This window comes from Myotis daubentonii, chromosome 1 (assembly GCF_963259705.1).
Source record: "Myotis daubentonii chromosome 1, mMyoDau2.1, whole genome shotgun sequence".
Lineage (NCBI taxonomy): Eukaryota > Metazoa > Chordata > Mammalia > Chiroptera > Vespertilionidae > Myotis > Myotis daubentonii.
This window is the reverse complement of record NC_081840.1, coordinates 199,348,410-199,374,293: the sequence shown is the minus strand read 5'-3', so window position 1 is coordinate 199,374,293 and position 25,884 is coordinate 199,348,410. Positions and strand designations below refer to the sequence as shown.

Genomic DNA, 25,884 nt, shown 5'->3' with positions numbered 1-25,884 from the left:
CTGAACCACTCTGGCAGAGTGGCACCTTATTATAAAGTGCTTCACCACTAATGAAACAATGAAGCATGTTGCAATGGAGAGAGGCTTGACGGACTGACTCAAATCCTGTCATGGGCATCCTTGAGCAAATTACCCAGGATCACTAAGCCTCAGATTATTTTTCTGCTGAATGTGTATCCATCTACTCCCAGGATTATTGTGACAATTAAGATAAAATAATGTGAATAAACACCCAGTGTAAAGAAGGTGTTCAAAAAATGCTAACATTAACAATAGCCAATGTTTACTGAGCTGTTTACCTTGTGAAGGGTGCTATTCTAAAAATTTTACATCTATTAACTCATGTAATCCTCACAGGGAAGCAAGGGCTATTGTATCTACATTTTATAGATGACAGAATTGAAGAACAGAAATTAAGTTACTAGGGCAGAACTACTCAGCTAATATATGGGAGAGATTTTGAACCTAAGAAATCAAGCTCCTGAGCCTGTGCTCCTAACAGCAACACCAGACTGCTTTTCCCAAACTGCTGATCTGGATGAGAATATAGGGCAGGTGTCCCTGACTTGGTGTAGCCAAAATAACCCAGGTGGAAGTGTGGGTAGTCAAAATCTACAAAGCAAAGATCACTCAAGTTTCCACTGGGCACTGGCCCATCACTCCTTGGTTCTGTCTATGGGTTTAACCACTGCTGCTTACTTGAGGCCCAATTTCCAGAACACTTGCTGTGCTGGTTTTGTTGCTGTTTTTCTGGCAATTACTGCTTGCTCAAGAGAGTGGTCTGCTTAGTGATGGCGAAGAGAAATGTCCTATATATAGTAGGACACCCAAGGACCCAGCCAGGTAATAAAAATGTCTCAGGTTCAGTTCAATTCCAGAAGAAAATTTTGTGACCTTGGGTTAGGTGAAGATTTCTTAGATATGACATCAAAAGCACGAGCCATAAAAGGAAAAAATAATAAAGTGAACTTTATTAAAGTTAAGAATTTCTCTTCAAAAGACACTATGTTAAGAGAATGAAAAAGAAGCCACAGATTGGGAAAAAATATGCAAAACATCTGATAAATATATATCCAAAATACATAAAGAATTCTCAAAACCCACTAAGTAAACAAACATAATAACTTAAAAATGGGTAAAAGATCTGGACAGATACTTAATAAGATATATAGATGGCAAATAAGCTTCTAAAAAGAGTCGCAACATTATTAGTCACAAGGGAAATGCAAATTTAAAGCACAATAAAATACCACCCCATAAATATCTGAATGACTAAAACATATAAAAACTTCATCAATGTGGACTACAGCTGCTGGAGCTTTCCAGGGGCCATGCCACTGCGCCCCTCTGGAGCCAGCGCCACCAAGCTCTCCCCCCCCGTACTGGCATTGCTGCACAGGCACACCCTTGAAGCTGGTGTCCCCGGGACTGGCATCCCACATTGCCTGGACCCAACACAACAGTGCCCTCTTACCGACACACAAGTAAAGATCGTTCCCTAAAGAAGGCAGTCCATAAAGTCTGGAAGACGTGGCTACTTCTTCAAGTGTGAAGACATAAATGCAAGACTACAAGGAACATGAAATATCAAGGAAACATGATACCACCAAAGGAACATAATAAATTTATAGTGATTGACACAAGGGAAGTGGAAATCTATGAAGTCTTGGACAAAGAATTCAAAGCAATTGTTTTTAAAAATTCAGAGAGCTACAAAAAGAAAATACAGATAATTCAATGAAATTAGGAAAACGATACATGAACAATAAGCAAACAACCCAAATAAAAAATGGGCTAAGGACCTGAACAGACTTCACAAAAGAAGACATAGAAATGCCTAACAGGTATATGAAAAGGTGGTCACATGACTATCATCAGAGAAATGAAAATAAAACCACAATGAGGTATCATCGAATACCTAACAGGATGGCTATAACGTTTTTAAAAAATCTTATTAAACTGACAATACCAAGTGCTGACAAGGATGTGGAGCAACTGGACTTCTCATACATTGATGGTAAGAAGGCAAAGTGGTTCAATCACTTTGGAAAATAATTTGGTCGTTTCTTATAAATTAAAACCTACATTTACCATACAACCTCCCCCTCCTAGGTACTGACCCAAGTGAAACAAAAACTTATATTCACACAAAATCTTGTTCACAAATGTTTCTTGTAATTATTCATAATTACTAAAAACTGGAAATAACCCAAATGTGAATGGATAAACAAACTGTGGTACATCCATACAATAAAATAGTCAACAAACAGGAAACTACTTATACATACAACTAAAGGCCCGATGCACAAAATTTGTGCAAGGGGCTTGGCCCCCACAGCTGCAGTGGCTGCCTTTGCCTCATCCGGTCTAATTAACATATTACACTTTTATTATTTTAGGTAATATGGATGAATCTCCAACACATTGTGCTCAGTAAGAGAAGTCAGACTCAAAAGTTACATATTGTAAGATTTCATTTATATGACTTTCTGGAAAAAGCAAAACCAGAGGGACAGAAAACAAATCAGTAATTACCTAGGGGTTAGGGGTAGCAGGAAAGAGGACTAACAAGTGACACAGAATTTTTTGGAGTAATGAACTCTTGATGGTGGTAATGATTACATGAAGATATGCATTTGTCAAAACACAGAACTATATACTAAAAAGGATGAGTTTTACTGTATATAAATTATATGTTAATTTTAAAAGTGTTTAAAGTACTAAGTGACCACCATGTGCCATAAGCTTTGAGTCTAGACACTTGGGATGCAAACAGTAACTTCAATGAGCTGACTTACATGCATGGGGATTACTCATGATCATTCACATGTGTAACTCAATGTTTCCTGTAGCATAATTTTCAAAAAGTAGATGTTCAAAAGGGAAGGATGAAACGCAGATTCAAGTAGATCCCAGATAGGAGAGCACAAGTAGAGGAGATATATTTCTAAGCACTTAGTCTGAAAAGTTTTGATGAACAGATTACATAACTACATAAAGTGAAACCTAACATAGTTTGGGGAATAAAAAGGAGGCATTACACTTAGACCCTCATATTCCTAGTAGAGTAAAAGTCACCCATACTTTATGAAACTGGGTAGCAGTAACACCTAATGAGCACTTAGTCTGTGCCTACCCATGTACTAAGAGATTCATAAGCAATTATGTCATTTAATCTTATCAAAAGCTCCAAGATGATTGTGGTAGTTTTAAAATTTGTCCACAAATTATTTGATACTCTTCCTTTAAGAGCTTAATCTCCCACCCTTCCCCACACCCCTGATGGTGGACCAGACTTAATGATGCACTTCTAAGGAACAGAATAAAGCAAAAATGATGATATGCAACTTTGGAGACTAAGTCATAACATTCCTCCTCATTCTCTCTTTTGGATCACTCACTCTGAGGGAAGTTAGCTGCCATGTTATGGGGTATTCAAGCAGCCTATGGAAAGGACCATGTGTCAAGAAACTGAAAGCTTCCTGCCAAGATCCAACAAAGAACTAAAGCCTCCCACCAGCAGCAATGTGAATGAGCAGATTTTCCAGTCCAAGTCAAGCCTTCAGATGGCTGCAGCCATATGAGACCCTGAGCTGGAATTTCCAGCTAAGCTGCTCCTACATTCCCGACCCACAAAAACGGTGAGATTCAATAAATATTTGTTGCTCTAAACCATTAAGTTTTGAGATAACGTGTGACACAGCAACATGTTTTATTTATTACGCCCATGAACTCAAGAGAAAACTGAAGTTCTAAGAGGTTCAGCAACTTGTCAAAGGTCACAGAGCTGGTAACAGCTTTACAGCTAGGTTCAAATCCAGGGACTCTGATCCCATGGCCCACACTGTGAGAATCAGCACATGGTGAACTATTCTTCTCTGACAACAACTAAATCCACCATATGCAAGTTTTTTTTTATTATTTCTTAGTCCTAACTAGTATTATCATAAGGTAATTAAATTTAATTCTATAAACCTCAAATTCAGAAACTTGCCCAACTTACCTACTACAATAAAGTTTCCGCACTTAGATACACATGCTGAGGATTCAATCCGATCTCCCAAAAGCTGTTCCCATTTCACCTTCCCAGAGTAAAGGTCAACTGCCATCATTCTATGAGAATGGGAGCCAATGTACACAGTTGCAGATGACTTATCAACAGCTGGTATTACGACGAGAGGCGAAGCATCTACACATTTGCCTGTGTCTGCCCTCCACCTGACTCGTAATTCCATTGTCTCAGCCCTTATCACAGATGTTCCATCTTCATAAACTTTTTCAACACATGTTGAATCTTTTGACTGCCCAAGAAGAGCTGGAGGATTTAAGCTTTTCACTTTTTTAATAGCAGTCTGTGAAATTAAATCAGAAGAATAGGCTGAAGGGCAATGTTTTAACTTAGTTAAAAACTTAGTAGCATTCACAGACAAAATCTGACTCCCTCTGCTCAGTGCAATAAAAGCATTTATCCCACTGTCTAAATTTAAAGGCATGTCTGACTTCTGATGTAAAGATTTTCCACTGGTTTCCTCTTGATTAACGTTGCTGAATTTTCTTTTAGTGGCATAATTCTCACGAAATGTCAGATCTTCATCTGGAAACACTGTTTGAAGGATGTGATTGTAAATCTCTAAAATGGAATTGCTAAGGATAATTTCCAGAAGCCCAGGTACTGATGTGCCAACAAGTTTTTCAATCTCATTGAGGAGCCGTATGGACTTCAAGGAATCTCCACCACTATTTAAGAAGAGTGACTCATCAGGAACCTTCAAAGAATCTTCTGAGAGACTCAGAATAGACTACAAATGAAAGAAGGGAGAAATATGGTGAAATTAGGGACCAGACCAAAAAAATTCAACATTCACAAGTATATATAGAGAGATAGTATCTACATTAATGAAATGAACATAAGACACAGAAAATATTTTAATAATTAAGATAAAATTTAAAATTATTTTCTTTATAGTAAAGGAGACCATCTTTATGCTACCAATTTTGTCACAAACTCACTCTAAAACTTCAAATTACACTTCCCTTTGAGCAGTTTTCCTAACCATAAAATAGGGAACAGAATTATAAAAACATCTGATTCACTAATTATAAAGTTACTAATATCTGCTATTTCTATAATATGAGAATAATGTTTATCTTCATTTGCTTCATATAAATCAAAATTTAAAAATAAAGTGGATTAAGACTCTTATCTAGATATCCCTTATTTTCAGACAACACCATACCTATAATTACACCCTCTTTTCAGAACCCCTTAAAAAATTCCACATTTTATCTAAGAAAAATTGTATTGAGTTATTATGGTTGTAATAAAAAATACCTATATATTTCAAAAATTATCATAAATATGAACATTAGTCTATGAAATTAAATCAGAATTTATATATATTTATATATAAATATATAAACTTTTATATTTACAGTGGGGCCTTGACTTACGAGTGTCCCGACTAACAAGTTTTTTGAGATACCAGCTGTCTCTCGGCCGATTTTTTGCATTGAGTTGATAGAGTAATTTGAGTTAATGAGCTCCTTAACGAGCTCGGTCTCAGAACGAATTAAACTCCTAAGTCAAGGCCCCACTGTATATATAAATTCCTTTAAGCAGAACCATACCTGTTGCAGCTGAAAGTACTTCTGGAATAATGATGTAATAAGCCCTTATACAATAGATTATGTATAGCAAAATTTAGCTATTTTCTCAACTCTTGATAAAAGTGTTACTACACTCCACTGGCCCTTTTAGTTATGTCAAGATAGGTTTTGTCTACTTATGCCTTTTATGACTACCTCACTTCCAGTAAATTTCTTTATAGGGAGCTTACTCTAATCTTATGGTAGAGAACCTAACCCTATTTTAATGCAAACTGAATAAATGGAGCTATACTTCTTACCACCTGGGCAGCAATAACATTCTTAGAAATTTTTTTCAGACTTATTACAATGCTATTATTCCCTAAAGATATTAAATGACCTCTTTACAATACCAAGTTTGTATCTTAAAAGGTGTACCTTCCACAAATGCTGTAATTTTCCCCAAAGTTCCTCTTTTCCTTTGAGCTTATGCTCAGACTTCAAGTTTGTATAGTTTAAATAGATCTTGTTTAACTCAGAAACATCAATTTTGCCTTAATATGAAAGAGAAATACTTTTTAAATTTATGCTAAAATGTTCATTAGTCACAAGAATACATACATTTTTCAGTGTAAATGTTAGAAATCCTATAGAATAGTTTCTCAGAGATAATCAGTTCTAAAGAAAGTAGTACCATGCTAACAAGAATGTAATGGGTAATAAATACACAGGTAAGAAATAAGACTAATGTCCCTCATCTAAAGAGTTAAAGAAATGGCACTATTAACCAAACAATTACTGCAATTTGAAGTAAATATTAAATAAAGATGAAACTGGGAGAGCAATATAATATGGTAATCAAGAGCAAATGTTTTGAAGTTAAGCAATCCTAAACACAACTTCAACTCTACCACTAACCAGCAATGTGATTTTGGGAAAATTAGTTCTTCTTTTTAAGCCTTACTTTCCACACCTGCAAATAATACCTCCTCACAAGATTTTCTGGAGATAAAATGAGTTAAAATGTCCTCATTTATACAAAGCATTTAATGGAGGGTTTACCACATTATATTCTACTACTTCTAAAAAGGATTTACATGGCCTTTAAACTACTTATGAATACAATTAGTATCTTTTGGCACTAAACCATATCTGCTTTAAATTATTTTACCATGAGATGTGAATGGTAGAGAGTCAATCAGCACAAGCTCATCCGGGATTGCATGGCTTGGAAGATGTGTCTCTAGTTCTTTAAAGATGTAATTCTTTACTAACTCATTTTTTGACACCATGAACAGAATTAATTTTTCCTGATTATACCATATAACTGCACATGACTCCACTTGTTGAAGTCCTTCAGCAACCTATGAAAGAGATTATCCCAATTTACCAATGAGGACATTTTTATTTTATTTCATTTATTAAATTGATTGGGGAACATCGGTTAACATGAACATATAGGTTGGTTTCATGTATGGGCTTCTATATTACAAGATCTGTATACTGCACTGTGTGCTCACCACCCAAAGTCAAATCTTCTCCCTGTCACCTTATATTAGGACCCCCTTCTCCCCGACCCCCTCCCCTCTGGCAAGCACCACTCTGCTATTTGTGTTCTGAAGTCCCAGTGAGGACATTTAAAAACAAACTTCCTAAATGCTCAAACTTATCATGTCTGAAATCAACACAAATTAAATTGTGAAATACACTAGAGATTTTTTTTTTTATTTTGCTATTATTATTATCAGAACACAGGGTTCTTAACATTTTTAAAAAAATAATAGCTTTTATAGCAAAATAAGCCAACTGATATTCAGTTAACAAAATCCAATTAGTCACTTATGGCAATAATGGGCATGCTGAATTATCCATACCTAATATTGTAATTCATCACTTTTACAAAAACCTTAGACTTAAATGATACTGATAGAAAATCCTGGCATAGATAATTATCGGTGGCTGCCTCTAATATCTGCATATATTAGATACTTAATATTTAAATAATTCTACCTGTTGCACAAGTTCAATGTTAAGACGTTTGCCATGACGTTTGATCTGACTGTCCTTTCGTCCCAAGAAGAATAACTCTCCATCTTTCACAGTCACAAAGTCGCCTGTGGCTCGCATTGTGCCAAGTGGTACTGTCACTTCACCATCAAGAAAACATACTCTGTTTCTGCCACCTCCACAAGATATAAACATCAATGTAATAAAAAAAAAATATATGGAAAATATATTAAAACCATCAACTCAATAATAACCTCAAAAGTTCAGTTACTCAGTTTCAAATTTTTAATATTTATAAGAAAAGGGGCTCAATTTTAAATATTATAAAATTAGCGATAATAACCACAAGTAAAATTATAAAAAATTTTATTTCTAAAATCATAGATGTGACTTTAAAAAGTCTAACAACTCTGACTAAATAGAATTTTAGCTACAAATATAAAGGTCCAAGTAACAGTTTCTAAATTACTCTTATATCTTCCCTTAGACATTGTTATGTAAAATAATTATGGTAACTTATTAAATGTTTCATCACTATGAAGATGAGACTGAGATTTAAAATTATCATCACTGAAAAGAATACTAAACATAAGAAAAACGGGGGAAAATAAAAGTAACAGATTTTTTTTTCTTGAAAAAGAAAATCATTCCCTATCAATAAATATAAAACAACCTAAAAATACTTGGCCATTGCCTTCTTCAATTCTGAAACCACTAGTATCTCTGACTTCAACTACTGTTCCAAGCAGTGGAAATCCCAGTTGTACAGGCAATTCACATCTGTGAAAACATAACCAAAACCAGATTTAAAAGTTTTCATTTGAACAGAATATTTTCTAATGTATTTAAGTCACATAGTATCAAATAAATAAACAAAAAGTTTTTATTATGTTCTAATTCAAAGACTGCCAAGAGGAAAAAGTTAGATCTGTTATTTCTTGCTGTTTAGTCACAAAAAGTTCTAGCAGGATCTATAGCACCAGATATAACAAGAAAGGTCCTGGATTCCCAGCTTAAAATTCTAGATAACATAGTGTTCTAAAATTATTATCCCAGTGCCTATCAAAACACTATTATTGTTAAGATACTGGAAAAACAGTTTCTCTCTACCCTGTTTAGTAATTAAAACTCTTACTTCAAAGTAGAGTTAAGAATCTCCTCTGGAATCCTGTAAAAAGTCGCCCAACTTGATACCTCTGTGATACCATAAACATTAAATATTTGTGTTCTATTGCCTACTTCTCTCCAGCCTTTGAGAACAGTCAGTGACGGAAATGCTTCACCACCAAGGGCTAGTACTCGAAGAGAAGTACTGGCTGATAAAACAGTTGACTTGATAAGCTGAGATCCAAATCTTCTAAGCAATGTCGGTGTTGCCTGTAGATACATTAGAAATAATTATGTCTTCCCTTCACTTCTTTAAAAAGGTAAACAATGCAATGATCGGTTCAAAGCTTAACATTGGAAGCCCACATGGAAATTAAACGTATGTTTATTACATGGCAAATCATAGTTGGAAAACTCCTGAGGAAGCATTATCTTTTTAATGTGAATATAAATTTTGCTTTAGCCAAAAACTTAAGAAAAATACTAGTTACAGTTCATTATGTAGTTTGGACAAAAAGGTTTACAGATAAAAATGACAAAATCTATAAAATCAATTTACATTCCCTTTCCCATTATCTCTATGCAAAAAGTATATAAAATGGGTAAAAAAATACGCCTAAGGAAAACAGCATGAATTCAACTTTTTAAAAACAGTTTTATTGAGGTATAACTGACACATGATAAACTGTACATATTTAAGGTATACAATATAAATTTTAAAATATAGATATACAGATATATCTGTGAAACCATCACAATCCAAATAATAAACACATACCTATATGTTTGCCTTAACATATACCCTAAAATTACCTATGTACCATTATAATTCTTCCCTTCAACTAGACCCCTTCCCCAGATAACTGATCTATTTTCTATTACTAATGATCAGTTAGAATTTTCTAGAATTGTATAAAAATGTAGTCATACAACATGTATTCTGATTTGACCTGGCTTCTTTCACTCAACATAAATACTTTGTGATTATTCTATGTTGTGTGTATCAATAGTTCATTCATTTTTGTCTTAGTCTGTTCAGGCTGCTGTAACGAAATGCCACACACACAGATATATATAAATGAAACTAGAGGCCCGGTGCATGAAATTCATGTAAGAGTAGGCCTTCCTTCCCCTGGCTGCTGGCACCAGCTTCCCTCTGGCACCCAGGACCCAGGCTTCCCTCTAATTAGCATATTACTCTTTTATTATTATAGATGAATACAGCAATACATCAATGGATATAAATTCTCATCTGCTGGTGAGTCATTCTGTGAATGAATATATATACATATATATAATATGCATATAGCATATATGCATATTATATATATGTTTTTGGTTTTGTTTAGGATGAAAAACATATTGCCAAAAAAAAAGTCATTATCAAATTTTGTGTTTGGGGCAGAAATTCAACATCCTCTTGAGTTTCATTATACTAGATATAAAACTGGTAATTTTAGTTTATCATGATATGCATATAATTTTGTTATTTCTGTCTAGTACCTAACTACTTGCAATTACTATCTTAAGGCTTGTGTACCAGTAACATACTTTCAGGTACATATTTTTTAAATCTTTAAAAATGCCTAACTCAATTATAATTTAGCATACTTAAATTAGGTTTTAATGAGAAATACAATAAAGACAGGAAAGGCAGCATATCCCCACAGATCTGAGTAAAAGCCAAGTTCCTCTAGTTATATCAGCATGTATAAAATACACAATAAAATAATTTTCTAGCCAGAATTAACTGATTTGTTTTTTACATTCTTAAACAAAAAAGTGAGATCATCAGGAGATAGCCTTTGATAATCTAACTAGATTATCATTAATCCACTGTAAAGAATTTCAGGAATGCAAAATTTTCTCTAAAACACTTAAAATACTGAATCATAAAGGACTAAACATTTCATTTGTTCCTAAAATGTACCTGCAAAATAGTCACTCTGTGATGGGAAAAGAGAACAGCAGCTAATTTCGATGGGAGCACTTTGACAGAAGTTGGTACAATAAGCAGAGAGGCACCACTTGATAGAGCAACAAATATTTCCACAACTGAGGGATCAAAGGTCAGAGGTGAAGCTAGAAATAAAACATCTTCTTGTGTGATCTCGAAAAGTACCCTAAGGAAAAACAGAATGTAACTATGAGAAATGTCTAATATTTATTTGTTAAACACATATCCTAACAAAGTATTTATGACCATTAAGTTTTTGGGGGATGGCCAGATTTTTATTCTTTAATTTACATTAACCAATATGGTGATATTAATTCTAGAACTCTTCTTTAAAAAAATATACATTTTTATTGATTTCAGAAAGGAAGAGAGCCGAAACCGGTTTGGCTCAGTGGATAGAGCGTCGGCCTGTGGACTGAAAGGTCCCAGGTTCGATTCCGGTCAAGGGCATGTACCTGGGTTGCGGGCACATCCCCAGTAGGAAATGTGTAGGAGGCAGCTGATCGATGTTTCTCTCTCATCGATGTTTCTAACTCTCTATCTTTCTCCCTTTCTCTCTGTAAAAATCAATAAAATATATTTAAAAAAAAAAAAAAAAAAAAGCCGAAACTGGTTTGGCTCAGTGGATAGAGCGTCGGCCTGCGGACTGAAAGGTCCCGGGTTCGATTCCGGTTAAGGGCATGTACCTGGGTTGCGGGCACTTCCCCAGTGGGGGATGTGCAGGAGGCAGCTGGTCGATGTTTCTCTCTCATCGATGTTTCTGACTCTCTATCTCTCTCCCTTCCTCTCTGTAAAAAATCAATAAAATATATTAAAAAAAAAAAAAAAAAAAAAAAAAGGAAGAGAGAGGGAGAGAGATAGAAACATCAATGATGAGAAGCACTGATCAGCTGCCTCCTGCACGCCCTCTACTGAGGATCAAGCCTGCAACCTGGGTGTGTGCCTTGACCAGGAATCAAAGTGTGACCTCCTGGTTCATAGGTGAATGCTCAACCACTGAGCAACACCAGCTGGGCTATAACTCTTCTTTATAAATGTAAGGATTAAAAGCCATTTAAAGCAATATACGCTTTTTACCATGACATATTTAATCATCTGTGGTAGCTTTCTGATGGGTTAACGTGGCTGGATTGAACTATAGTCCCCAGAATTCTCTTTCTAGTATGTTTCCCATTAAGGAGAAGACAAAGGATATTTTCTCTTGAGAGTTAGAAGACAGAGGGAGGCAACTGCATTTGGTAGCACACACACGTTTGCCCAACTATTCAATCACACACGATCTAGGTCAGTGGTTCTCAACCCTGGCTGCACATTAGAATCACCTGGGAATCTTTAAAATCCTGATTTTGTTCCTGACTTGCTTGTGGACACGCCTGAGGCCCAGAAATCAGGATTTTAAAAAGATTCCCAGCCCTAACTGGTTTGGCTCAGTGCATAGAGCGTCGGCCTGTGGACTGAAGGGTCCCAGGTTCAATTCCAGTCAAGGGCATGTGCAGGAGGCAGCTGATCGATGCTTCTCTCTCATCGATGTTTCTAACTCTCTATCCTTCTCCCTTTCTCTCTGCAAAAAATCAATAAAATATATTTTAAAAAAAAGATTCCCAGGTGATTCTAATGTGCAGCCAAGGTTGAGAACCACTGATCTAGGTGCTGCTGTGAAGGGCTTTTTGTAGATATGATTAAAGTCCCTCATCGGTTGACTTCAATCAAAAGAGAGCTTACCCTGCGTTGGCTGGATTTAGTCTGGGGAGGCCATTAAAGCATGTGTAGGTCTTTTCTGAAGAGACTCCAACACAGCAGCTGAGTCTGCAATTACTCTCCCTACCCCTGGGTCTTCGTTCCTGACTTGCATGTGGACACCATATTCCCACGAGGTTCCAGCCTGCTCAGGATCACCCCTTTCTGACGGTCTGTGCTGCGCACTTTAGTATTGCTTTGCCAGCCCCAACTGCAAACCAATTCCTTGTAATAAATCTCTGATCTATCCTCTTGGTTCTTTTCTGGCAGGAATCTAAACTTATTCTATCCTACTCACTCACTGGTGCTTAATAGAGGCCTCTGACTACCTTTTCCCACTACTTGGCGTTTTCTCTCAGTAACTGATCAAAGAGCAGAATAGAATATATGCGGTTAGGATATTATAGAGCATGGACAGCCTGTGTTGAGCCTATGGCACTACAGTACTTCAGTTTGAACACACAAAACCCCCTATCTAAAAGCAGGGATTACCTTAACTTCAAAATATCTTCAAGTATGGTATTGTGAGGATCCACTCAGAACCCCAGAGTTGGTATAAATATTATTTTAAGCTGAAAACATTTTGGATTTAACAGATGAAAAAAAAAAGCCTTCTTAGAGTATCCCTTATCTGACTAATAGCAGCTTCTGGGAAATGAGGCTGCCACAAACTTCTTCAGGGTGGCTTTTACTCCCAGCAAAGACAAAAGAGTAAACCTACCATATTCTCTCTGCAGGGGAGTTTCATGGTCCTGACGCAGGAAAGACTATTCTCACCAGGACAAACTAACGCTATCACAAAATTTCTTACCTCTTTGTCTTTCATAAAGAAACTTGTTTGTTCTTCCCCAGAAGCCTTTCCCCGCCCCCACCCTCCCTTTTCCCTACCAAATCAGGTAGATAAGCCTCCTAATTTTAACTTTTAATGATGGAGTTCAGAAGATGTCACCCCAAAATATGCTGCTCTGGCATATTGACTGGTTTGAGTTAAAGGCACTTGAAAAACAGTCCATACAAACACTCTGATCTTCCTTCCCCGCCCCCATAAAAACAGGAGCTGAAATTCCCAAATGAAAGACATCCTCCTAGAGCCCAGTGGTTCTCAACTTGTGGGTCAAGACCCCTTTGGGGGTCGAACGACCCTTTCACAGGGGTCACCTAAGACCATCCTGCATATCAGATATTTACATTATGATTCATAAGAGTAGCAAAATTACAGTTATGAAGTAGCAACGAAAATAATTTTATGGTTGGGGGTCACAACATGAGGAGCTGTATTAAAGGGCCGGAAGGTTGAGAACCACTGCTATAGCAGAAGGAAAGTAACATTCTTATCATTAAGAACTAGAAGAAGAGACTCAGAGAATTCTATACAAACAGACCTTGTTAGAATAATTCTCTTCCCTTAGCCTCCCCACACAGATTGGCCACTTTTCCACAACTGACTCTTTGTTCAACCTAATGTAAAAGCAAGCAGGTTTTGCCATCTCTTTCGGCCTTCATTCCCTATGAAGGGTCCTGTCACGTAAAACTTGTATAGTTGACCCTTGAATAATGTGCGGGTTGCAAGTTCTGAAAAAGGACTCCCAGCACAGAACTTACCGGAAATGTTGGATGTTCGGCACTATACACGCATGAGGGACTCTGACAATCTTGGGTGTCCCCGTGGTGCCTGAGGTATGGAGAACATAGGCTAAACAATGCTTTAGCCTCGCATCCACATGCTCTTCTGGCTTTTTTTCATTGCTTTTCTCAGAACTGGTGCTGTTTACCACTTTTTCTTTTTCGTATTTCTCTTTTCTATCATTTAGCATCAAGCTCACCTCAACATTTTTCCAATGAAGTCTGAAGAGTACTAAGTCATTATGTTCTACTGTAAGTGCATCATAGTTCAATAACTTTCCATAGGAAGATTTAAATTTCTGTTAAATGGAGAAAATTTCCAATACATTAAAAAGACATTCTTTTTTGCACAGAAGTAATATAAAGTGTTCATTTACTCATTCATTATAGCGTTTATTTATTTTAAAAATATATTTTTATTGATTTCAGAGAAGAAGGGAGAGGGAGAAACATGGGAGAAACATCAATGATGAGAATCACTAATAGGCTGCCTCCTGCACACTCCTACTGGGGATCAAGCCTAAAACCCAGGCATAAGCCCTGACCCGGAATCAAACTGTGACCTCCTGGTTCATAGGTTGAGTCTCAACTACTGAGCCACACCAGCTGGGCTCATTATGGCTTTGTAATTGTTGTGTTTTTTTGAAAACTTGCTATATATCCAGGGATAAAAGTAAATAAAATAGAAACTTCCAAGAGTAAAGTGCTGTCCTTACTTTCAAAGTCACCTTCAAAATAAACAGACATATAAAAACACACAATTGCATGCCCTAGCTGGTTTGGCTCAGTGATTGGAGCATTGGCCCTGGGAATGAAGGGTACCAGGTTTGATTCCAGTCAAGGGCATGTACATTGACTGCAGGCTTAATCCCTGCCCTGGTTGAGGCACATGCGGGAGGCAACCAATCGATGTGTCTCTCTCACATCAATGTTTCCCTCTCTCTGTCTCTCCCCCTTCCACTTTGTCTAAAAAATCAATGGAAAAAATATCCTCGGATGAGGATTAACAACAACAAAACAAAACAAAAAAATACACAACTGCAGTACAATGTGGTAAGTATGACAATGAAATATAGGAACCGAGGAGGCTGAACGTAACTGACTAGAAGGTCGGAAATTGCTTCTTCGTATGTAGTATTTGTTTGTAAGTAGCTATTCTCCAAATAAAGAAGATGGGTACTTCAGGCAAATAGCTAATACAGAGTGTAAGACCCAAGAAAACTGGGGTTGTGGAGAGCATTAAGCATTTCAACAAGCTATAGAACTGGAGAAGAGGAAGAAGGTGAGTAGTGTTAACAGATGAGATGCTAATCCTATCCTCCTATTTAATAAAAGGCTAAAATTGTCCCCTCGACTGGGAGTTTGACTGGGAGTTTGACCAGGGGGTGGGGCCGGCTGGCCAACCATCCGTGGCCTCTCCCCCTGGCTGGCCCGACCCAATCGGGGTGGGCTGGCCAGACCCCACCCATGCACGAATTCGTGCACTGGGCCTCTAGTCCTTAATAACTTTGCATAACTTTTAAACTCAACACTGAGTTTAAACCTTAACCTGTAAGCGACAGGATCCAACTGAAGGTGGCAGCAGCACAGACTTGACTTTACTCTGTCAAGACTCTGTCTGATAAGTGAGAGTCATTTAATGAACCTTTTGCAACAATTAGATATGCTGTATGGTACTTGAACTAATATATTGCAACCACAGTGGACAGAAAGGGTCTTTGAGCAAAGAAATCAACAGGGCTTGGTAACCTTCTGGATATGTGAGCCCAAGAATACTGAGATTCTGGGTCAGGTATTTGGTAAAGATAGATTAATACAGAGCTAAGTTCAGATAAAAAGATGCTAAATTCAGTTTGGCCATGCCAAAAGTGATGTTCCTTTGAATATACATTTTTATTTTGATAAACAGCAGATTAATAAAATATAACTTAAGTTTCACATTAAAGAAATCAATATAAATGAGAGGGAAAAGGTCAAAACCCAGAAGCCTATAGTGTTTTCTGTTGGTTCGGTGTGTGTATAGTAGAGGTAAGATGGGATGTAGCCTGTAATATTCAATGACAGACCTACATTTTCTAAAGACTTAACTCAAAACCATCTTCTGGCCTGGCCAGTGTGGCCCGGGGATTGAGTGCTGACCTATGAACCAGGAGGTCAGGGCTTGATCCACAGCAGGGGCGTGCAGGAGGCAGCCAATCAATGATTCTCTCTCATCATTGATATTTCTCTCTCTCCTTCTCCCTTCCTCTCGCTGGAATCAATACAAATATACTTAAAAATACACACACACACACAAAACCATCTTCTGCCATTAAAATTTTCCTATCTCTACTAAGTTATATTTACTTTACTTACAACAATATCGCACTATGTAGACTTACAGGTTTAGGAGTATTAACTTTTTCTCTCCAACTAAATTATAAGCATTTGGAGGGCAATAATCATGTATTGGGCTTCTTTCACATAACAATGCTCTGCCAGACAACCTAACTCTAGTGCAGGGTTTCTTGATCTCAACACTGACATTTTGGACCAGATAACTCTGAGGGGAGCTGTCTTGTTCCTTCTAAGATTTTTAACATCATCCCTGCCTTTACCAGTAGCACCCACTGCCACAGTGACAATAAAAAACACAAGACAGCCTGGCTGGTGTGGCTCAGTGGTTGAACGTCAACTTAAGCACCAAGAGGTCACTGGTTCGATTCCCAGTCAGGGCATATACCTAGGTTTTGGGTTCAATCCCCAGTAGGTGGTGTGCAGGAGGCAGCCGATAAATGTTGTTTCTCTCTCATTGATGTGTCTATCTCTCCCTCTCTTTCTCCTCTCTCTAAAATCAATAAAAAATAAATTAAAAAAACACCAGACATTGCCAAATGTCTCCTGAGAGGCAAAATCATATGCCCAGCTGAGAACCAATGCTCTGGTGGATGCTGGGCATATAGTAGATGCTCAGTAAATACTACCCCATTGCTCCTGTGCTAAATGAAGGAAGAACACTTATACCATCATCGAAGTTATGGAATATGAAGTAAGGTACTTTCTATAGGAAGTAAAGGGTTTTGCTATGTGCTCAACTCCTTCCTATAAGCAGTTATTTAATTCTCACATCCCATCACATCTTTAATAAAACTTTGACAAAGATTGTTAAGAAAAATGAAGGTCACACCCCATTTTAGTTTTGCTTACATCAACAACAAAAGAATTAACGAGTCTGAGGAGAAGAGCAAACTTTGGCCAGACATTAATACATGTTTACTTAGAAAATATTTATTAACCAAATGAATACTTCAGTTGTCTCCTTCTGGAGACTTTACTCAAATACTCATGATTCTCTAGAGGTCCTCATCTATCTTAAACTTTTGATACTTCTTATTGTTACATATACAGACAGAGATGCACAGACATAGGTAAAATGCATTTAAATTACCCCCAAATATATAAGTTTGGATAAGAAATGGATAAAAACAAGCCAAATTGAACATACCTACTATAATATTCTTTTCTCTTTGGCAAAACAGTATTTTATAAACAAGAAATAAAGAAATAATAATAAAATATGGGCTGCCTCTTGCTGAACATATAATACCAATGCTTTCCCCTAAAGCAGTGTTTCCTTTTTACTTTATTTTTTTTATTTTATTTATTATTTAGAGTATTACAGATGTCTCCCATTGCCACCCCTTTTACCCCTCCCCATGAAGCCCCCACCCTACCCCAGGCCTAAAGCAGTATTTCTTGGCTAGATCTTTGGTTGGTAGTCAAAAATTTTAGAATTATAATAAACTAAATTTTCCAGAAAGGTTTGGTCTAAGTACCAATCTCTTTTTCAAAATCTAAGCTTGCTTATAATTCTTTAATATTGATCACTATTATAAGTTGCCATAAATAGTCTATACTAGAGGCCCACTGCATGGGATTCCTGCACTTGTGGGGGGCATGGCCTGCGGGGATTGGCCCACTGTGGGAGCACCGCTCATCCCCGTCAGCCAAGCAGCTATGGACCTGCCTTCTGAGTGGCTGCTCCCACTATGAGAGCACCACTCATCCTGGTCAGCCAAGCCCGCTCCCACTGGGGGAACACACTGACCACCAGGGGGCAGCTCCTGCATTGAATGTTTGCCCCTGGTGGTCAGTGCACGTCATAGCAACTGGTCAACTGGTCGTTCTGGTTGTTCCACTGTTCAGTCACTGGGCTTTTATTATATAGAATTAATAAAAGTCTAATATGCAAATCGACCAAACGGCTGAACAGCAGAACGACCACCCGGACCACACTATGACACCCACTGGCGCCAGGCCAGCCAAGGCAGATGCAATGTGATTGATCAGGGGCCCAGCCATTGCCCCATGATCGCAACCACAGAGAGAGGCCCAGGCCTCTGAGCAGTGGGCTGCGGCAGGTAAGCGGGGCCTCCCTCTGCGAGGGAAGTCCAGGTGCTGGAGGGAAGCTGGTGCCAGCAGCCGGGGGAAGGAAGGCCTACTCTTGCATGAATTTCGTGTATCAGGCCTCTAGTAGAAAAATGAAAGTTTCAAGTATTATAAATTTTCCTAGTATAGGAACAACTTTGGAAAGAGAAAGGAAATTCAAATACATGATTATAAAGCTAGATGATATGTTCATGCCATAGAGCAGTGTTTTTCAACAGAGTGTAGGGGGCAGAGGGCACTGCCAGCAGATACTTGGCAATGTCAGGAGGCCATGTTGGTTGTCAGAACTGGGGGGTTCTACTGTCATCTGGTGGCTGGAGACTGGGGTGGCTGGTGGCTGGGGATGTTGCTAAATATCCTATAATGCACAGGACACTCCTGACAAAAAAGCAATTACCCAACTCAAAATGTCAACAACGCTGAGACATCCTGCAGAGTTTGTAAATTTAGAAATCAAGAGGGGATAAAGGAAAGGCCTTTATCAATTGAAAGATAAATGACCACATAAAAAACATTTAAAAATATACACTTACATTACTTTGCTGTTTTTCAACGAGAATGTACTGTAGATTACATTTTTTCATAAAATGAGTTGATAATGCTGGTGGTGAATCTGGATCAATGGGAGCATAAGCTGCAGGGACTTGGAGGATTCTAAGGAAACAAAGTATACAGTCAGCATACAATATGTTGAAAATAATCTTTAAGCATTTCTATTTCTCTATGTACTTTTCTATTGACTTTATCAGAAATTCTCGATGTTTTTGTTGACACATTTTTGTATATAAGTACTTTTCTCTGACTCTTAATACTGAGTATTCTTGAGTGTTTATTATATTAAATTCTCATTATCTAATTCAGAGAAATCTAAGATTTTTTTTAAAGCTGATGTATTACAGTAAAATACACTTGGTTAACAGGCTACTACTAAGATACCAAACAGGTAGCAGACTCTTATTTCTTCATCTACGTAGGATAACATAAAACAAGATAGCCAAAACCGGTTTGGCTCAGTGGATAGAGCGTCGGCCTGCGGACTGAAAGGTCCCGGGTTCGATTCCGGTCAAGGGCATGTACCTTGGTTGCGGGCATATCCCCAGTAGGAGATGTGCAGGAGGCAGCTGATGGATGTTTCTCTCTCATCGATGTTTCTGACTATCTATCTCTCTCCCTTCCTCTCTGTAAAAAATCAATAAAATATATTTAAAAAAAAAAAAAAAACAAGATAAATATCCACATGCAACTTATTAGTATGTGGAGTATATTAATCTGCATAATAAAAAGGCATATTTCACCAAAACCAGTATAAATTAAAAGGGAAAAAAAACTTAAAATAGATTTGCAAGTGGCAATACTTACATAAATAAAATCAAAGATATGTTAGTTGTATTACCTAAAAGCACTTTGGAGCACACTTTGGGCACACTACATACTGCATTCTCAATAAATTTTTGTCAATGATTGAATAAAAAATTTTAAAACTTCTTTGTTTTATATAACTTATATAATTAATCTGCTAACATACATAGTATGGGATGAATATCAACATCTCTAATTCTTTACAGCTTTTATTTACTGCAGAACCCTAATAAAGAAATCACTATATGAAAATAATATTCTAGAACTAAAATAATTGAATATTTTTAAGTATCTGTTTGAATATTATCTTCTTCAATTCTATCTCAATTTTTATGGAGTACTATCCAAAACTCAATTATTTATTCATTTGCCGGGGTCCAACCCCAGCGGGTCCAGGGGTTCCCAATGGTGTGGACGGAGTCGGTGAAGAAGGAAGGACACGGAGACAGGGTTCAGTTGATCAGCAGCCTAGCCAGGATCTCTAGCCCGGATCTCCAGAGAGGTTCTGCTTTGGATTTCCAGCGAGGTTCTGTAGCCATGTTCCCTCGCTAGGTTCTCTAGCCAGGTTCTGTCCAGGCTCTCCAGTCAGGTTCAGTGTCCAGGTTCCAGTCAGGTTCTCCTGCCAATCTCTGTAGTCAGGTTCAGTCCAGGATCCCTTGCCATGTTCTCCCACTAGGCTCTGTCTCTAGGCTCCGAGGCCAGTCCCTGTCCAGGATCCTCCGGCATGCTCTCGCCAGCGAAGTTCTTCTGTCCCTAGAGAACGTTCTGTGTAGGTTCTGTGCCTAGGCTCTGTCTCTCTTGGTCCTGTCTTCCAAGCCCTGTGTTCTTAGTTCTGTGTTCTGAGTTCTGTGTGTTTCTGTCTTGTTACAACTGTATTTATACCAGTTGATTCAATCCTATCAATCTCTATTACAAAGGTTAGGGCGTTTCTTATCTCCATTCCAGGGAGAAAAGATTATGTAGTTTAAGCATGATTGTTCATAGTTAAAGGGATTAATTACCCCCCTGGCACTTAGTTGAGGGGTTTTATTCCCTCCCTAACTTCAGGGGAAAATCCCTACCTGGGGATTCAACCTTTCTCGGAGAGGTGACTTTGGTTAAAACACAGCGCCAAGAAGGTGAGCAAACATATTAAGAACCGTATGCCATATATGCCAGGTCCCTTGAAACAGCAAGGATGGACCGGCTCCCGGCATTCATTCACTTACTGAATACTTGAATAACTAAAGTTTGTCTTAGAGGAAAAATTATATTTACATTATTTTTAAAATACTTGTTTTAAAAAATAAATAAATAAATAAAAATAAAATACTTGTTTTATCTAACAACAGAATTTATGATTTTTCCTTTGGCAGACAAATGAAGGCCTTATATTTTGGAGACATTTAAATGTTCTGTTATTAGTGAAAACTTCTAGTCATTTCTAAATAAGCTCAGGTGAATTAATTAAAAATAATCCTATGGGAAATAAGAACTCTTTTAGCCTCTCTAGAATTGAGCAAGCAATACAGAAGAATCCAATGGTAAACAGAACAATAACTGTAATATATCCTATGTATTAAAGAATTACGAATTAGGTTAGAGTAATATCAAATTTTTAATTCTAAAACATTATTACCCTAAAATCCAAGAGGGTACATTTATCCCAGGATGGCAGTAGAGACCAATTTCCCGAATTCCTTGAAAGTCGCAGTGTAATAGCAGAAAATTTGATAATTCCGAAGCAGCACTGACCAGATTCTTGTAGGTGTAATAAACTGGAGGCTGATCGTTACATTCATCAAAACATACAGCTATTTTATTGGAGTAAATGGAGGCAGCCTGGTGCACCAATTCCTGAAGAGTCATTTCACTGCAGTTTATCTAACGTTACTAGTAGCAGAAGTGTGACAGGGACAGGGAGTTTTAGGGAGCCTGGTAGAGGGAGAAGGAGAGAAACTTCTATAAATCACTCCTCACAAAAAATAACTACATCAAAAACATACAATTAATGAATCTCTAAACTTATTAATTTATGGTAACTTTGCTGAGAACAATGATGTTGAAAACTAATCTGATGCAAACATCCTAATGCTGGGTCAGAGCTGAAAGAAAATTTGGGAGGTGAGTGGTATACACTGATAAGGATGAAACAGGTAGAAATGCAGAATTATCTCTTAACTGACGACGATCTAAATGTGTATGTATATTAAATTAACCAATAAGACCAAATTTAAAGCACCACGTTTAATTTTTTCTTCAGTATTGTTAAAAATTGATTATGTTGCCCTGATCAGTTTGACTCAGTGGATGGAGCGTTGTCCTGTGGACTGAAGGGTCCCAGGTTCGATTCCCGTCAAGGGCATGTACCTTGGTTGCAGGCACATCCTTAGTGAGGAGTGTGCAGGAGGCAGCTGATTGATGTTTCTAACTCTCTATCCCTCTCGCTTCCTCTCTGTAAAAGAAATCAATTAAAAATATATTTTAAAAATTGATTATGTTAAAGTGCTAAAACCTGTACAGTGAATTTGAAAAGACTAATGCAAATAAAGTGTGTTTAGGGCTGAACTTAAGAGGAAGCAAAATCAATCTTTGATAGAAAAAAGAAAATCCACAATCTATTCAGTTTTTGTCCACTATATATAAACTGTGCTAAATTACTATTTAGTATAATTCTTTACTCAGGTCACATCATTTTATAATTGTTAAGAAGTAAGCTCTTCATATTCTATATGACATTTAAATTGCCAATAAATTCATTCAAATTTAGACTCTATATGTCGTATTACAACTCCATAAAACATTGTATCAATTCAATGTTCTGAGGGCTTCTCAATGCAGATTAAATAAAAAGATTTGAAACTATTTCATCAAAGAAATGTTAGGGATCACCATTTTTTTAAAAAAAACCTCAAAATTGCTAGTATTTTCTTGAAGATAAAGGTGATTTTTTTGACCTCTACATTCCAGATTTCAAAGCAAATATAATTTTAATCATTCAAGCTTTAAAAATTTGTCCACACTTATTTGAATTGATTTTCCTACTGAGTCAAAACACATTTATATCCATGTCATTTAGTTAATATTAGAGAACATTGATAAAACATTCTACAGAGAGCAAAATAAACCTATAACTACTGAAACCCATAAGGTTAGGACAGTGGTCGGCAAACCATGGCTCGCGAGCCACATGTGGCTCTTTGGCCCCTTGAGTGTGGCTCTTCCACAAAATACCACTTGCGGGCGCACACATACAGTGCGATTGAAACTTCGTGGCCCATGCGCAGAAGTCAGTTTTCAGTCTGGGCGAGTCTATTTTGAAGAAGTGGCTGAAGAAGTGGCGTTAGAAGAGGTGGGGGTATATTCCCTGAGGTTGACCCCTCAGATTGAGGACGTTTTTAGCAAAGGCCAGCTTAGGAGTACCCTAATTAAGTTAATAACAATGTACCTACCTATATAGTTTAAGTTTAAAACAATTGGCTCTCGCCGAAACCGGTTTGGCTCAGTGGATGGAGCGTCGGCCTGCGGACTGAAGGGTCCCGGGTTCGATTCCGGTCGGGGGCATGTACCTGGGTTGCGGGCGCATCCCCAGTGGGAGATGTGCAGGAGGCAGCTGATCAATGTTTCTCTCTCATCGATGTTTCCAACTCTCTATCTCTCTCCCTTCCTCTCTGTAAAAAATCAATAAAATGTATTTAAAAAAAAAAACAAAAAACAATTGGCTCTCAAAAGAAATTTCAATCGTTGTACTGTTGATATTGGCTCTGTTGACTAATGAGTTTGCCTACCACTGGGTTAGGAAATGCTATGATTCCTAAATATAAAGTTTAAAAATATAACTTTAGTACTTAGTATTTCTTTTTATTAAGCACTAGAGTCCCAGCGCACGAAATCCCACAAGACCCACACCTGCCTCGCCTGTGGGACCCAGACCCGCAGTGCGAGAATAGCTCACTGCCTCAAGGGCCCCACCTCCATGCCCAGCAGTGGCTGGCAGGGGCGGGGGGCGGGGAATGAGAGGTGCTCATGCATCTTCTGGTGACTGGTTGTTCCAGCGTTCTGGCATTCTGGCCACAGGCCTTTTATAATATAGATTTCTACAAATACTAGCTATTTGTGATGCACACGATAAAAATTTTAAGCTTTCTTTATACATAGTGTAAATATAAGGAAGACTTTCCATAGCATGCACTAAAATTATGAGGAAAGACCTCTTTACAAGAAAGGATACCTTCTGCAGAATATAAATAACAAACTGCCTACCTACACTATAGAATGTACTATATTAAAGCATTTTTGCAAAAATGTGTAGTCTATGTACAAAAAATGCATTTTTAAAATACATACAGCAGTTAATTTTTTGCTTGAAGACAATCTACTCAATATATAATACTCCAAAATTATCTGACCTCAAAGAAAGGAGTAAGATTATAAAATGAACTAAATTCTTTTTTTAATGCCATTTTTATGACATATTGCAACCCTCACCACATGTAGCTACACAATTAGGATGTTTTTCTGCCTTTGAGTTTCCCAGTGGTTGCTACAGAGAATTAAGGCAAAATCTATTTTTGTTTAAGGTTTTCATTTTCGTTAACTAAACCAAATGCATTCTCCCCAACAATATATTTATTGGACGCCCAAACACTTCTTGAATCTTGCAAGGGGGGTCGGGGGCGGGGAGCAAAATCTGGTCGCAGATTTCGTAAGCTCCGGGATCATTAAGTTTAAGATACGTACTTGTTATTTTACAACTGCAGAAGCTGCTATGTAGTCATCGCAGGAATGTCAACAAATCCTCTTACCTACTGGCTATTTTAAAAAAACAGGTGAGTAGTCTAGAAACTTTATTTTCCCCGTACCCGCCGGCTTCTTCGCTTACATTGCCAACTTCGTCTAATAACGATGCACTTTATAGCTTCCAAAGCACTTTTTCATCTGCTCTTTGAAACCAAGGGAGCAGGTAGGCGGGGCAGGCTTATTCCAATGAAGGGGCCGAGGCTGGGTGGCTCAGGGGGATCACACGGGGCACGACACCGGCCCACCAGACACCACTGACTCACTTCGGAGGCCGGGCTCGCCCCGAGGCTGATCCGACCTGCGCACAGCCAGCCCCAGAGCGGTGGGACCTGCCTCCAGCACAGCAGCCCGCGCCGACCCCACCGCCACTCCGAAGGCCTCGGGGGGTGGGCGGGAGGTCGGAGCCCGTCCGAGCCTTCCCCCGGCAGCCCACGCAAGACACCCAGCCACCCACAGCGAAAAAGCAGTCACCCCAAAGCCTTAGCGACAGCCCATCGAGCGGCCGCGGAGACCCAAAAGGCTCCTGCCCTCGGGGACATTTCCGGAGTCGCTGCGTTGACGTCAGCGCGAGCGACGCGGGCAGACGGCGTCGCCCCGCCCCTTCCGGAAACTTCGGAGCCAATCAGGTAGGAGCGCTTGCGGCGGTCCTGCTGGGTTTTGGACCGTCTGCGATGACTTGGCAGGTGAGCGGCTTGGGACATTTAAAAGCTGATTGGAAGCTCCCAGGAGACAAGTTTGAACATCAAATGAGAGAAGAGGACTGGAGGTGGGGAGATCTCAGAATTAAGTATGAAAATGTTCACTAAGTTCTCCTATTGTGCTTCCGGTCCTCCAGCACGAAGGCCCCCTACCCTCTCTTGAACAAAATGGCCTTCAGATTTAGGCTGCGAGGGTGATGGGTAGTGCTGTAAGGATATATCCTTTTAGCTACCCTCCTTCCAGAGGCCAGTTTCTGAGTTTTTTTAGGGGGCCCTGAGATGTAAGTGGGGTTGCTTATCGGCTTTGGTGGTTGCTGATTTAGAATTTAGCTTTTCCAAAGTAATTGAGCCCTTTGCTTTTGACTCAAGAATTTTTCTGTTATCTTTCCCTCTATCCTTGAGGTTTTATGACTCCAAAAATATTTATACTGCCCTTGCCAGTTTGGCTCAGTGGATAGAGCATCAGCCTGCAGACTGAAGGGTCCCGGATTTGATTCCAGTCAAGGGCACGTGCCCGGGTTTCGAGCTCGATCCCCAGTAGGGGGCGTGCAGGAGGCAGCCCATTCATGGTTCTCTCTCATCATTGATGTTTCTATCTCTTTC

The 25,884-nt window shown here is 38.4% G+C and overlaps 1 protein-coding gene across 9 annotated transcripts in view; it reads right to left on the bottom strand.

The window, feature by feature from the left end:
* Positions 1-25,166, bottom strand: part of AASDH (aminoadipate-semialdehyde dehydrogenase) — a 33,149-nt gene extending 7,983 nt beyond the window's left edge. For 2 of the 9 annotated variants that reach the window (XM_059670646.1, XM_059670626.1), the window contains exons 1-11: positions 24,666-25,165; positions 21,423-21,718; positions 18,979-19,099; positions 13,997-14,316; positions 10,631-10,823; positions 8,729-8,970; positions 8,267-8,373; positions 7,597-7,769; positions 6,758-6,950; positions 6,025-6,140; positions 4,004-4,799 (exon numbers count right to left, since the gene is read on the bottom strand). In XM_059670646.1, coding sequence (XP_059526629.1) covers positions 4,004-4,799; positions 6,025-6,140; positions 6,758-6,950; positions 7,597-7,769; positions 8,267-8,373; positions 8,729-8,970; positions 10,631-10,823; positions 13,997-14,316; positions 18,979-19,099; positions 21,423-21,652 — 2,491 coding nt within the window. In that variant the 5' untranslated portion in view covers positions 21,653-21,718; positions 24,666-25,165. The other 7 variants (XM_059670671.1, XM_059670636.1, XM_059670655.1 and 4 more) reach the window with 7 other exon arrangements.
* Positions 25,167-25,884: the final 718 nt, after the last annotated feature.